This window comes from Thalassophryne amazonica, chromosome 5, assembly GCF_902500255.1.
Source record: "Thalassophryne amazonica chromosome 5, fThaAma1.1, whole genome shotgun sequence".
Taxonomy (NCBI): Eukaryota; Metazoa; Chordata; class Actinopteri; order Batrachoidiformes; family Batrachoididae; genus Thalassophryne; species Thalassophryne amazonica.
In genome coordinates, this window is record NC_047107.1 from 127123540 (window position 1) to 127136155 (window position 12616).

General features: G+C 48.9%; 1 protein-coding gene across 1 annotated transcript in view; it reads left to right on the top strand.

The window, feature by feature from the left end:
* The window catches only part of LOC117510012 (whirlin-like), a 274252-nt gene that overhangs the window by 252610 nt on the left and 9026 nt on the right, over positions 1-12616 (top strand). The window contains exon 10 of the mRNA XM_034169619.1: positions 3-134. Coding sequence (XP_034025510.1) covers positions 3-134 — 132 coding nt within the window. The remainder of the gene's footprint in view (positions 1-2; positions 135-12616) is intronic.

Consider the following 12616-nt stretch of genomic DNA (forward strand, 5'->3'; position numbering starts at 1 on the left):
AGCAGACCGGCTCACCAGTCCCAGGTCCCACTGCTACTCTTGTCCGGGTGGTGAAAAACACCAACACCCTTGGCATCGCCATAGAGGGTGGTGCCAACACTCATCAACCATTGCCACGAATTGTCACCATACAGGTGAGATATTTTGACAGGAGAGATAATATTGACTCAGGTGCATTTCCATTTGCTGTTCTGCTTTAATGGAAAACACAGCGTCTTCTCTTGAAAATCTGCTGATATTGTATTTTTCTGCATTGGCTGGGCTCTGGGGTGGGGTCTGAAATCGAGCCCAGCCAGTATGGATTATCTGGGACCAGCACAATCTCAGTAGTAAGGAGTAAAAAAAAAATTTACAGTACCAATATACCTGCTGATATATACATAAAAAAATGGCAATAATTCTTAACATTTCATTATCAAACTCTTATGACAAAGAAATGCAGTTAAGGCTTGATATGTGGTTAAACTGTATAATACCTCATAATGTTTTAGCACCATGCCTCCCTGCTGATTTTGCACTATTAACCACTTCTACTGCTGCTTTTTCTTTCTGCTATATTATAAGCACATCTGTGCAATTTATATGGTGCAATAATTTTATGTAGTCTGTTCACAACAGTATTTACGCATTCAACAGCAAACATTGAGGTATACTTTAGTCACTTTTCTTTAATGTATTTTTTTCTTTACTACTGTGCAACTTTTGCTGTTGCAGCAACTGATTTTCCCCTTTGTGGGATCAGTAAAGCTTATCTTATATTTCACAGCTTAAACACGAACTTCATTATAAATAACTTTAAACATAACCAACAGCCAACCAACATTTGTCATGCTCTGTTGGATTGGCAGCATTTATCAGCATTTGCATAAAATACACTTTTGCTCTAGTTTGGCCCCGCCTAGCTGGCGGCAAAGTGACTACTTGTCTATTGTGGCCATAAAATGCCCACTATGACTGAAAATGATTGGCAGCTGGTCACTTTGCCTCTGTCTCTTGCAGTCACACTGCCCTCTGCTGGACAAATATGTAATGACACTATTTTCAGCAGTTGAAGTGTTGTTTTTTTCTGTGTTGTTTTTTCCTGTTGGCCAATCGATATATCATTCAGACTCTAGTTTGAAGGGCCTGTAGCTCCCCTAACAATTTCAATATCCCCAAGAGAAAAACAGCAGTTGCTGTTTTAAAATCCTGTTTTTTTTTCTTAGTACCCCACCACCACCACCAGTCTCACATTGATCCAGTTCTTTCCCACCCCCAGTTACCATAGCAATCAACTGAGTGAGTTCACAAAACTCAAGATCGATCCTTTTTTGTTGTTGTTGTTGTTTTTTTTTTACATTATTTGGTTGACTTTTGTATGCTAGCACATATATATATATATATATATATATATATATATATATATATATATATATATATATATATCAATCAATTTTATTTATATAGCACCAAATCACAACAAACAGTTGCCCCAAGGCGCTTTATATTGTAAGGCAAGGCCATACAATAATTACAGAAAAACCCCAACGGTCAAAACGACCCCCTGTGAGCAAGCACTTGGCGACAGTGGGAAGGAAAACTCCCTTTTAACAGGAAGAAACCTCCAGCAGAACCAGGCTCAGGGAGGGGCAGTCTTCTGCTGGGACTGGTTGGGGCTGAGGGAGAGAACCAGGAAAAAGACATGCTGTGGAGGGGAGCAGAGATCAATCACTAATGATTAAATGCAGAGTGGTGCATACAGAGCAAAAAGAGAAAGAAACACTCAGTGCATCATGGGAACCCCCCAGCAGTCTAAGTCTATAGCAGCATAACTAAGGGATGGTTCAGGGTCACCTGATCCAGCCCTAACTATAAGCTTTAGCAAAAAGGAATGTTTTAAGCCTAATCGTAAAAGTAGAGAGGGTGTCTGTCTCTCTGATCTGAATTGGGAGCTGGTTCCACAGGAGAGGAGCCTGAAAGCTGAAGGCTCTGCCTCCCATTCTACTCTTACAAACCCTAGGAACTACAAGTAAGCCTGCAGTCTGAGAGCGAAGCGCTCTATTGGGGTGATATGGTACTATGAGGTCCCTAAGATAAGATGGGACCTGATTATTCAAAACCTTATAAGTAAGAAGAATTTTAAATTCTATTCTGGAATTAACAGGGAGCCAATGAAGAGAAGCCAATATGGGTGAGATATGCTCTCTCCTTCTAGTCCCCGTTAGTACTCTAGCTGCAGCATTTTGAATTAACTGAAGGCTTTTCAGGGAACTTTTAGGACAACCTGATAATAATGAATTACAATAGTCCAGCCTAGAAGAAATAAATGCATGAATTAGTTTTTCAGCATCACTCTGAGACAAGACCGTTCTACTTTTAGAGATACTGCGCAAATGCAAAAAAGCAGTCCTACATATTTGCTTAATATGCGCATTGAGGACATATCCTGATCAAAAATGACTCCAGGATTTCTCACAGTATCAGGGTAATGCCATCCAGAGTAAGGATCTGGTTAGACACCATGTTTCTAAGATTTGTGGGGCCAAGTACAATAACTTCATTTTTATCTGAATTTAAAAGCAGGAAATTAGAGGTTATCCATGTCTTTATGTCTGAAAGACATTCCTGCAGTTTAACTAATTGGTGTGTGTCCTCTGGCTTCATGGATAGATAAAGCTGGGTATCATCTGCATAACAATGAAAATTTAAGCAATACCGTCTAATAATACTGCCTAAGGGAAGCATGTATAAAGTGAATAAAATCGGTCCTAGCACAGAACCTTGTGGAACTCCATAATTAACCTTAGTCCGTGAAGAAGACTCCCCATTTACATGAACAAATTGTAATCTATTAGATAAATATGATTCAAACCACCGCAGCGCAGTGCCTTTAATACCTATGGCATGCTCTAATCTCTGTAATAAAATTTTATGGTCAGCAGTATCAAAAGCTGCAGTGAGGTCTAACAGGACGAGCACAGAGATGAGTCCACTGTCTGAGGCCATAAGAAGATCATTTGTAACCTTCACTAATGCTGTTTCTGTACTATGATGAATTCTGAAACCTGACTGAAACTCTTCAAATAGACCATTCCTCTGCAGATGATCAGTTAGCTGCTTTACAACTACCCTTTCAAGAATATTTGAGAGAAAAGGAAGGTTGGAGATTGGCCTATAATTAGCTAAGATAGCTGGGTCAAGTGATGGCTTTTTAAGTAATGGTTTAATTACTGCCACCTTAAAAGCCTGTGGTACATAGCCAACTAATAAAGATAGATTGATCATATTTAAGACCGAAGCATTAATTAATGGTAGGGCTTCCTTGAGCAGCCTGGTAGGAATGGGGTCTAATAGACATGTTGATGGTTTGGAGGAAATGACTAATGAAAATAACTCAGACAGAACAATTGGAGAGAAAGAGTCTAACCAAATACCGGCATCACTGAAGGCAGCCGAACATAAAGATATGTCTTTGGGATGGTTATGAATAATTTTTTCTCTAATAGTTAAAATTTTATTTGCAAAGAAAGTCATGAAGTCATTACTAGTTAAAGTTAAAGGAATACTTGGCTCAATAGAGCTCTGACTCTTTGTCAGCCTGGCTACAGTGCTGAAAGAAACCTGGGGTTGTTCTATTTTCTTCAATTAGTGATGAATAGTACGTTGTCCTAGCTTTACGGAGGGCTTTTTTTATAGAGCAACAGACTCTTTTCCAGGCTAAATGAAGATCTTCTAATTAGTGAGACGCCATTTCTGTTGGGAAAGTGTAGTGACACGGACCACAACAGGGGGCGTAATGAACGGACAATGGAAGGAGTCAAATTATAACACTTTACTGTTGTGAATGACACAACCAAACACAGCAGATTACAGAATGTGCACAAGTCAATCAATAAAGGTGCCGTGTGGGCAGGCTCGACGATAGGAGACGCCCGTCTGGAAAGAACCGGAACCACACGATTTCCACTGCCACCGAACCCGAGGAATACTGGAGCCACCAAGTCCCGAAGTCCCCAGGTGGCCACCGTCACGGCGTGTCGGATCTGGTACTGCTGGCAGAAAGCAAAGACAGTCAAGGGTGGGTGTGTGAACCACCCAGTAACAATCCTGGTGGGAATTCCCACCTCCACCTCTCACTCAAACACTGCTGAGTACTGTAGATTCCTCAGGGGAAAAGAGTGCCTTCAGCGCTCTCACAGCTTTCACCAACGGAGGAACTGGTACTCCTGCAAACACTCACAATATACAATATTGCAATTACAGAACGGCTGAGGATATTACCTCTTGTAGAAGATGATATCTCGGCAATGTGGTGGAGGTGTCTTCCTGCTTTTATTCCAGATGTGGATGAGATGATCAGTGACAGCTGTCATGGATGATGGGTGACAGCTGTCACCACAGCTTGTTCCTGAGGCGGCAGCGCCCTCTCGTGCCTGAAGCCCGCACTTCAGGCAGGGCGCCCTCTGGTGGTGGGCCAGCAGTACCTCCTCTTCTGGCGGCCCACACAACAATTTCCTCTCCATCTTTTGGGTTATCTGCTTTAAGCTGCGAGTTTGTGAGTTATACCACGGAGTCAGGCACTTCTGATTTAAAGCTCTCTTTTTCAGAGGAGCTACAGCATCCAAAGTTGTGCTCAATGAGGATGTAAAGCTATTGACGAGATAATCTATCTCACTCACAGAATTTAGGTAGCTACTCTGCACTGTGTTGGTATATGGCATTGAAGAACATAACAAAGAAGGAATCATATCCTTAAACCTAGTTACAGCGCTTTCAGAAAGACTTCTACTGTAATGAAACTTATTCCCCACTGCTGGGTAGTCCATTAAAGTAAATGTAAATGTTATTAAGAAATGATCAGACAAAAAGGGGTTTTCAGGGAATACTGTTAAGTCTTCAATTTCTATGCCATATGTCAGAACAAGATCTAAAGTGTGGTTAAAGTGGTGGGTGGGCTCATTTACATTTTGAGCGAAGCCAACTGAGTCTAATAAGACTGTAGATTAAATGCAGTGTTGAGGCTGTCATTCTCAGCATCTGTGTGGATGTTAAAATTGCCCACTATAATTATCTTATATGAGCTAAGCACTAAGTCAGACAAAAGGTCTGAAAATCACAGAGAAACTCACAGTAACGACCAGGAGGACGATAGATAATAACAAATAAAACTGGTTTTGGGACTTCCAATTTGAATGGACAAGACTAAGAGTCAAGCTTTCAAATGAATTAAAGCTCTGTCTGGGTTTTGATTAATTAATAAGCTGGAATGGAAGACTGCTGCTAATCCTCCGCCTCGGCCCGTGCTACGAGCATTCTGACAGTTAGTGTGACTCGGGGGTGTGACTCATTTAACTAACATATTCATCCTGCTGTAACCAGGTTTCTGTAAGGCAGAATAAATCAATATGTTGATCAATATTATATCATTTACTAACAGGGACTTAGAAGAGAGAGACCTAATGTTTAATAGACCACATTTAACTGTTTTAGTCTGTGGTGCAGTTGAAGGTGCTATATTATTTTTTTCTTTTTAAATCTTATGCTTGGTGGTCTGGGAGGCAGGCACCGCACAATAAAAATGTTCCATTAACAACTCCATCCAGGAACCAGAATCTGGTGAAACTGAGGAACAGGAGAGATGTAGCCCAACATTTAGATAGTGATGGGAGAATAGCGCCACCTAGAAGAGAGCAGCCTCATGTGCACTTTTACAAAAATGATCTGATTTTATTTGTGTCCTATCAGGAAAAATATGATTTTTAAAGAAATGCTTTTTCCTACTGAGTGTAGTTTGTATGAATTAACGACTCATACTATGTAGTAGCCACAGTAAATATAAAGTCATATTTTCACATTTGCTGTCACAAATATATCCCACATGGATCCACTGAGACAAACACATCTGGAGCTGCCACTGTTTTCTTTTTCTCTCTCTTTTTTAAAGGTTTTATTAAGTCCAGCAAAGTAAAAACAAACAAACAACAACAAAACCAAAACAGTAAAGCAGAAAATTTCCATAAGAGAAGGGGTTTTCTGTGGGACCAGAGTGAGATTCAATAGCATCAACTAATCACTGACAGTTATAAGCTCGCTCGCTCACGCTCCATATCTCCTTCCTCTCCTTTATGAGTGGACCATCCTTGAAGAGTTTTCATGACTGGGCAGGGATTTCCATAACAATTACTCTTTTCACCCTCCATCAATCTCAGGATAGTGGATGACATTGAAGGTCCGTCATGAAGTGCAACGATCCACACAGCGATGTAAAGATCCATCAAGAAAAACGTTATCCTCAGTCACCCTGACTATGTGCACGTGTACAGTGTATTGAGACAACAAATGTACCACCAGACCAATACTGTAATTTAATAACAAGTATGCGTTCTGTTCTGTATGGATTCAGACTCACTGGAGCCAGCAGCAACGTCAAAGAGGATAAGAACTTTCAGCAAAGTTGCCGAAAGTCTCCTTCTCAGAAACATTTCAAAATGTCCCTAACACTTTAGAAGATTAGTCAAAAAGCAACTAGACTGTACTAGTACTTGGACTAGACTTGTACTGCCACCCAGAAGCTTGGGTGGTTTTGTGGTGTGGTGGATGTTGTGAAAGTGTTGGAACACGGACCCACAACAGGGGGCGCAATGAACGGACAATGGAGAAGGTAAATAACAAGATTTACTTCTGTGACACAGGCACAATTAATATAACAAACACAATTTGGGGTCGAATCCGCTGGTGTCGTGTGGGCAGGCTCGAAGGTAGGAGACGTCCGTCTCAGTCGAACCGGAACCCTGGAAATACCGGAACCGCCAAGTCCCGAATTCCCAGGTGGCCACTGCCTCCGCTCGTCGGATCCGGTACTGCTGGCGGGAGAGAGCAACAACACACAGGTGTGGATGACCGCACCCAGTAACGGAGAGGGGAGAAGCCGCCTCCACCTCTTGTCAAAGAACAGCAGGAAGGTGAGTACTTATCCAAAACAGTGAAGCTATCTGTAGTCACCAGTCCTGAAAAGGTTTAATAGGTTTAGCTGGTTAATATATAAATGCAGAGAATACTACCTTAGTCTTAGGCGATGTCTCGGCACTGAGGTGGAGACGCCGTCCTCCTGATATACCTCTGTGCTGAGTGGAACAGCTGTGTCTGGTGATGGGTGACAGCTGTCACCCAGGCTACTCCCATGATGCGGCAGCGCCCTCTGGTGCCTGGAGCCCGCACTCCAGGCAGGGCGCCCTCTGGTGGAGGTGGGCCAGCAGTACCTCCTCTTCAGCGGCCCACACAACAGGACCCCCCCCTCAACGGGCGCCTCCTGGCGCACGACCGGGCTTGTCCGGATGGCGACGGTAGAAGTCGGCCAGGAGGGCCGGGTCCAGGATGAAGCCCTTCTTCACCCAGGAGCGCTCCTCGGGTCCGTACCCCTCCCAGTCCACCAGATACTGAAAACCCCGGCCCATCCGACGGACATCAAGGAGCCGGCGGACAGTCCAAGCCGGCGCCCCATCAATGATCCGGGCAGGAGGCGGCGCCGGACCCGGGGTGCAGAGGGGTGAGGTGTGAAGAGGCTTGATCCGGGAAACATGAAAAACTGGATGTATCCGCAGTGAGGCCGGAAGCTGGAGCCTCACTGCGGCGGGGTTGACGACTTTGAGGATCTTATACGGTCCGATGTACCGTTCCTGGAGTTTTGGTGAGTCGACCTGTAGAGGAATGTCCTTGGTGGACAACCAGACCTCCTGCCCAGGATGATACTTGGGGGCCGGGGCTCGCCGCCGGTCTGCATGTTTCTTCGCCCTCGTCCGGGCCTGCAACAAGGCAGAGCGGGCGGCACGCCACACCCGACGGCACTTCCGTAGGTGGGCCTGGACCGAGGGCACACCGACCTCTCCCTCAACCACCGGAAACAAGGGGGGCTGATACCCCAAGCACACCTCAAACGGGGAGAGGCCGGTGGCTGATGACACTTGGCTGTTGTGGGCGTACTCGATCCAGGCCAGGCGGGTACTCCAGGCCGTCGGGTGCGCGGCTGTCACACAGCGAAGCGTCTGCTCCAGTTCTTGATTCGCCCGCTCTGCCTGCCCGTTGGTCTGGGGGTGGTACCCAGACGAGAGGCTGACCGTGGCCCCCAGTTCCCGGCAGAAACTCCTCCAGACGTGTGAGGTGAACTGGGGACCGCGATCGGAGACGATGTCTGATGGTATGCCATGCAGACGGACGACGTGGTGGACCAGGAGGTCCGCTGTCTCCTGGGCCGTTGGGAGCTTCGGGAGGGCCACGAAGTGGGCCGCCTTGGAGAAACGGTCCACTATCGTGAAGATGACGGTGTTTCCCTGGGACGGCGGGAGACCCGTGACGAAGTCCAGGCCGATGTGGGACCAGGGGCGATGAGGCACGGGCAGTGGCTGTAGCTGCCCTGAGGTCTTCCTGTGGTCGGCCTTGCCCCTGGCGCAGGTGGTACAGGCCTGGACGTAGTCCCGGACGTCGGCCTCCAGGGATGCCCACCAGAAGCGTTGCCGGACGACTGCCACGGTCCTTCGCACCCCTGGGTGACAGGAGAGCTTAGAACCGTGACAGAAGTCCAGGACTGCAGCCCTAGCCTCTGGTGGGACGTATAGTCTGTTCTTTGGTCCATTTCCGGGGTCCGGGACACGGGTCAGGGCCTCCCGGACGGTCTTCTCCACGTCCCAGGTGAGGGCGGCCACGATAGCGGACTCCGGGATGATGGGATCCGGGGGATCCGACGGTTCCGTTTTGACCTCATCTTCGTGCACCCGGGACAATGCATCCGATCTCTGATTCTTGGTCCCGGGACGGTAGGTAATCCGGAAGTCAAAACGGCCAAAGAACAGTGACCAGCGGGCTTGCCTGGGGTTCAGCCGCTTGGCGGTCCTGATATACTCCAGGTTCCGATGGTCAGTGAAAACCGTGAATGGCACGGCTGTTCCCTCCAACAGATGTCTCCACTCTTCGAGGGCCTCTTTCACAGCAAGGAGTTCCCGATTGCCGACGTCATAGTTCCGTTCAGCGGGGGTCAACCTGCGAGAAAAATAGGCACACGGGTGAAGGACCTTATCGGTCTTCCCGCTCTGGGAGAGCACCGCTCCTATCCCTGAGTCCGAGGCATCCACTTCAACCACTAACTGGCGGCTAGGATCGGGCTGCACCAGAACTGGTGCAGATGAGAAGCGCCGTTTCAACTCCTTGAACGCGGCCTCGCACCGATCCGACCAGGTGAAGGGAACTTTTGGAGAGGTCAGGGCTGTCAGGGGGCTGACTACCTGACTATAGCCCTTGATGAACCTCCTGTAGAAATTAGCAAAACCGAGGAACTGTTGCAGCTTCCTACGGCTTGTAGGTTGGGGCCAATCTCTCACCGCCGCAACCTTGGCCGGATCCGGGGCGACGGAGTTAGAGGCGATTATAAACCCCAGGAAGGACAAAGAAGTGCGGTGGAACTCCACACTTCTCGCCCTTCACAAACAGGCGGTTCTCCAACAACCCGCTGCAGAACCTGACGGACATGCCGGACATGAGTCTCAGGATCCGGGGGAAAAGATGAGTATATCGTCCAGATACACGAAGACGAACCGGTGCAGGAAGTCCCGCAGGACATCGTTTACCAACGCTTGGAAGGTCGCGGGAGCATTAGTGAGACCGAACGGCATGACCAGGTACTCAAAATGGCCCAACGGGGTGTTAAATGCCGTCTTCCATTCGTCTCCCTTCCGGATCCGAACCAAATGATACGCATTCCTAAGATCAAGTTTGGTGAAGATATTGGCTCCATGCAAGGGGGTGAACACCGAATCCAACAGGGGCAACGGGTATCGATTGCGAACCGTGATTTCGTTCAACCCCCCTTATAATCAATGCTATGGACGAAGCCCCGCCATCCTTTTTACCACCAAAAAGAAACCAGCACCCATCGGAGAGGTGGAATTCCGGATCAACCCGGCAGCTAATGAGTCCCGGATGTAGGTCTCCATTGATTCACGCTCCGGCCGTGAGAGGTTGTACAGCCTACTGGACGGAAACTCACTGCCTGGAACCAAATCAATGGCACAATCATACGGGCGGTGGGGAGGAAGCGTGAGAGCCAGATCCTTGCTGAACACGTCAGCGAGGTCATGGTACTCCGCCGGCACCGCCTTCAGATTGGGCGGGACTCGGACTCCTCCTTAGCTTGGGAAGCCGGGAGGAACCGAGGACCTAGACACTCCCGATGGCAGGTTTCGCTCCACTGAACCACTACCCCGGACGGCCAATCGATCCGGGGATTGTGCTTTAGCATCCATGGAAACCCCAAAACCACACGGGAGGTGGCCTGAGTCACAAAGAACTTGATCACCTCCCGGTGGTTACCTGACACCACCAGAGTTACTGGAGGTGTCTTATGTGTGATTGGTGGGAGTAGGGAGCCATCTAGCGCCCCGAACCTGCACAGGCGAGGTAAGAGCCACCAGAGGGAGCCCTATCTCCCTGGCCCATCTACTGTCAAGCAGATTCCCCTCAGAGCCCGTGTCCACCAGTGCTGGGGCCTTCAGGGTTGAATCCTCAAACAGGATCGTGACTGGGAGTCGTGTAGCAATGTGGGTGTGTCCCACGCGAATGTTTTGGCCCACCCCTGGCCCAGTCTCTAGGGGCGGGCGGTTGGCGTTTGACCGCTCAGGGCAGTCTCTCACATGGTGCTCCATTGAACCACAACCAAGACTCCGTGGGTCCATCTCCTCTGTGCATCTGGTGCCCTAAATGTTGCCCTACTCGTGTCCCTAGCTTCGTCAGTAGGGGGAGCTGTGACCCCACGGAGCGCAGGAACAGAGGAGCGTGGGGAGGGCGGAGCTCGATCGGCCCGGAAGGGAGAGGGACGACGCGTGCCTGGCCACGCCCTTCGCCTCGTTCCCGACGGCGTTCTTCTAACCGGTTGTCGAGTCGTATGACTAGATCGATGAGCCCATCTAAATCCCGCGGTTCGTCCTTAGCCACCAGGTGCTCTTTTAGGACCAGTGACAGTCCGTTTACAAAGGCAGCGCGGAGGGCAGTGCTATTCCAGCCGGATCTCGCCGCCGCGATGCGGAAGGCGACTGCATAGGCAGCTGCGCTCCGACGCCCCTGTCTTATTGACAGTAGTGCGGTTGAAGCGGACTCTCCTCTGTTGGGATGATCGAACATCGTTCTGAGCTCCCGTACAAACCCATCGTATGTATGAAGGAGCCGCGAGTGCTGCTCCCAGAGCGCTGTAGCCCAAGCGCGTGCCTCCCCGCGAAGCAGATTTATCACATAAGCTACTTTGCTAGCATCAGTCGCGTACATCACGGGACGCTGTGCTAAGACGAGCGAACACTGCATCAGAAAGTCCGCACACGTCTCCACACAGCCTCCGTACGGCTCTGGAGGGCTTATGTATGCTTCTGGGGACGGAGGAAGGGACCGTTGAACGACCAGTGGAACGTCACTTTCGCGCGCAGGGTCCTCGGGAGGGAAAGCCGCAGCGGCGCCCGAAGGGCGCGCCTCCACTTGTGCGGCGCGAGCCTCCACCCTGCGGTTTTAGGAGAACGTACTGCTCGGTCATTAAATCGATCCGAGAGGTGAAAGCGGTGAGGATCCGCTGCAACTCACCGAGTACCCCTCCCGGAGCCTCCGCCGCGCCTTGGTCTTCCATTGGCCGTTCAACAGCCGGTTGACGCCCTCGGGGTCCATGACGCTGGCCGAGATATCCTGTGTGAAAGTGTTGGAACACGGACCCACAACAGGGGCGCAATGAACGGACAATGGAGAAGGTAAATAACAAGATTTACTTCTGTGACACAGGCACAATTAATATAACAAACAAATTTGGGGTCGAATCCGCTGGTGTCGTGTGGGCAGGCTCGAAGGTAGGAGACGTCCATCTCAGTCGAACCGGAACCACCCAGATCTCCCTCTGCCACCGAACCCTGGAAATACCGGAACCGCCAAGTCCCGAATTCCCAGGTGGCCACTGCCTCGCTCGTCGGATCCGGTACTGCTGGCGGGAGAGAGCAACAACACACAGGTGTGGATGACCGCACCCAGTAACGGAGAGGGGAGAAGCCGCCTCCACCTCTTGTCAAAGAACAGCAGGAAGGTGAGTACTTATCCAAAACAGTGAAGCTATCTGTAGTCACCAGTCCTGAAAGGTTTAATAGGTTTAGCTGGTTAATATATAAATGCAGAGAATACTACCTTAGTCTTAGGCGATGTCTCGGCACTGAGGTGGAGACGCCGTCCTTCTGATATACCTCTGTGCTGAGTGGAACAGCTGTGTCTGGTGATGGGTGACAGCTGTCACCCAGGCTACTCCCATGATGCGGCAGCGCCCTCTGGTGCCTGGAGCCCGCACTCCAGGCAGGGCGCCCTCTGGTGGAGGTGGGCCAGCAGTACCTCCTCTTCAGCGGCCCACACAACAGTGGATGTGACAACATGCAGCAGCAGTGGGTGTTTCCATAGATGACTTAACTGTAGGTCTGTTTATGGGGGTTGTGGGTTAATGTGGAGGTTTTGTTTGAGTTTGTTAATGTACTGTGTGCAAAGCATATGATACAGTGCATCTAGAAAGTATTCACAGTGCTTCCCTTTTTCCACATTTTGTTATGTTACAGCCTTATTCCAAAATGAATGAAAT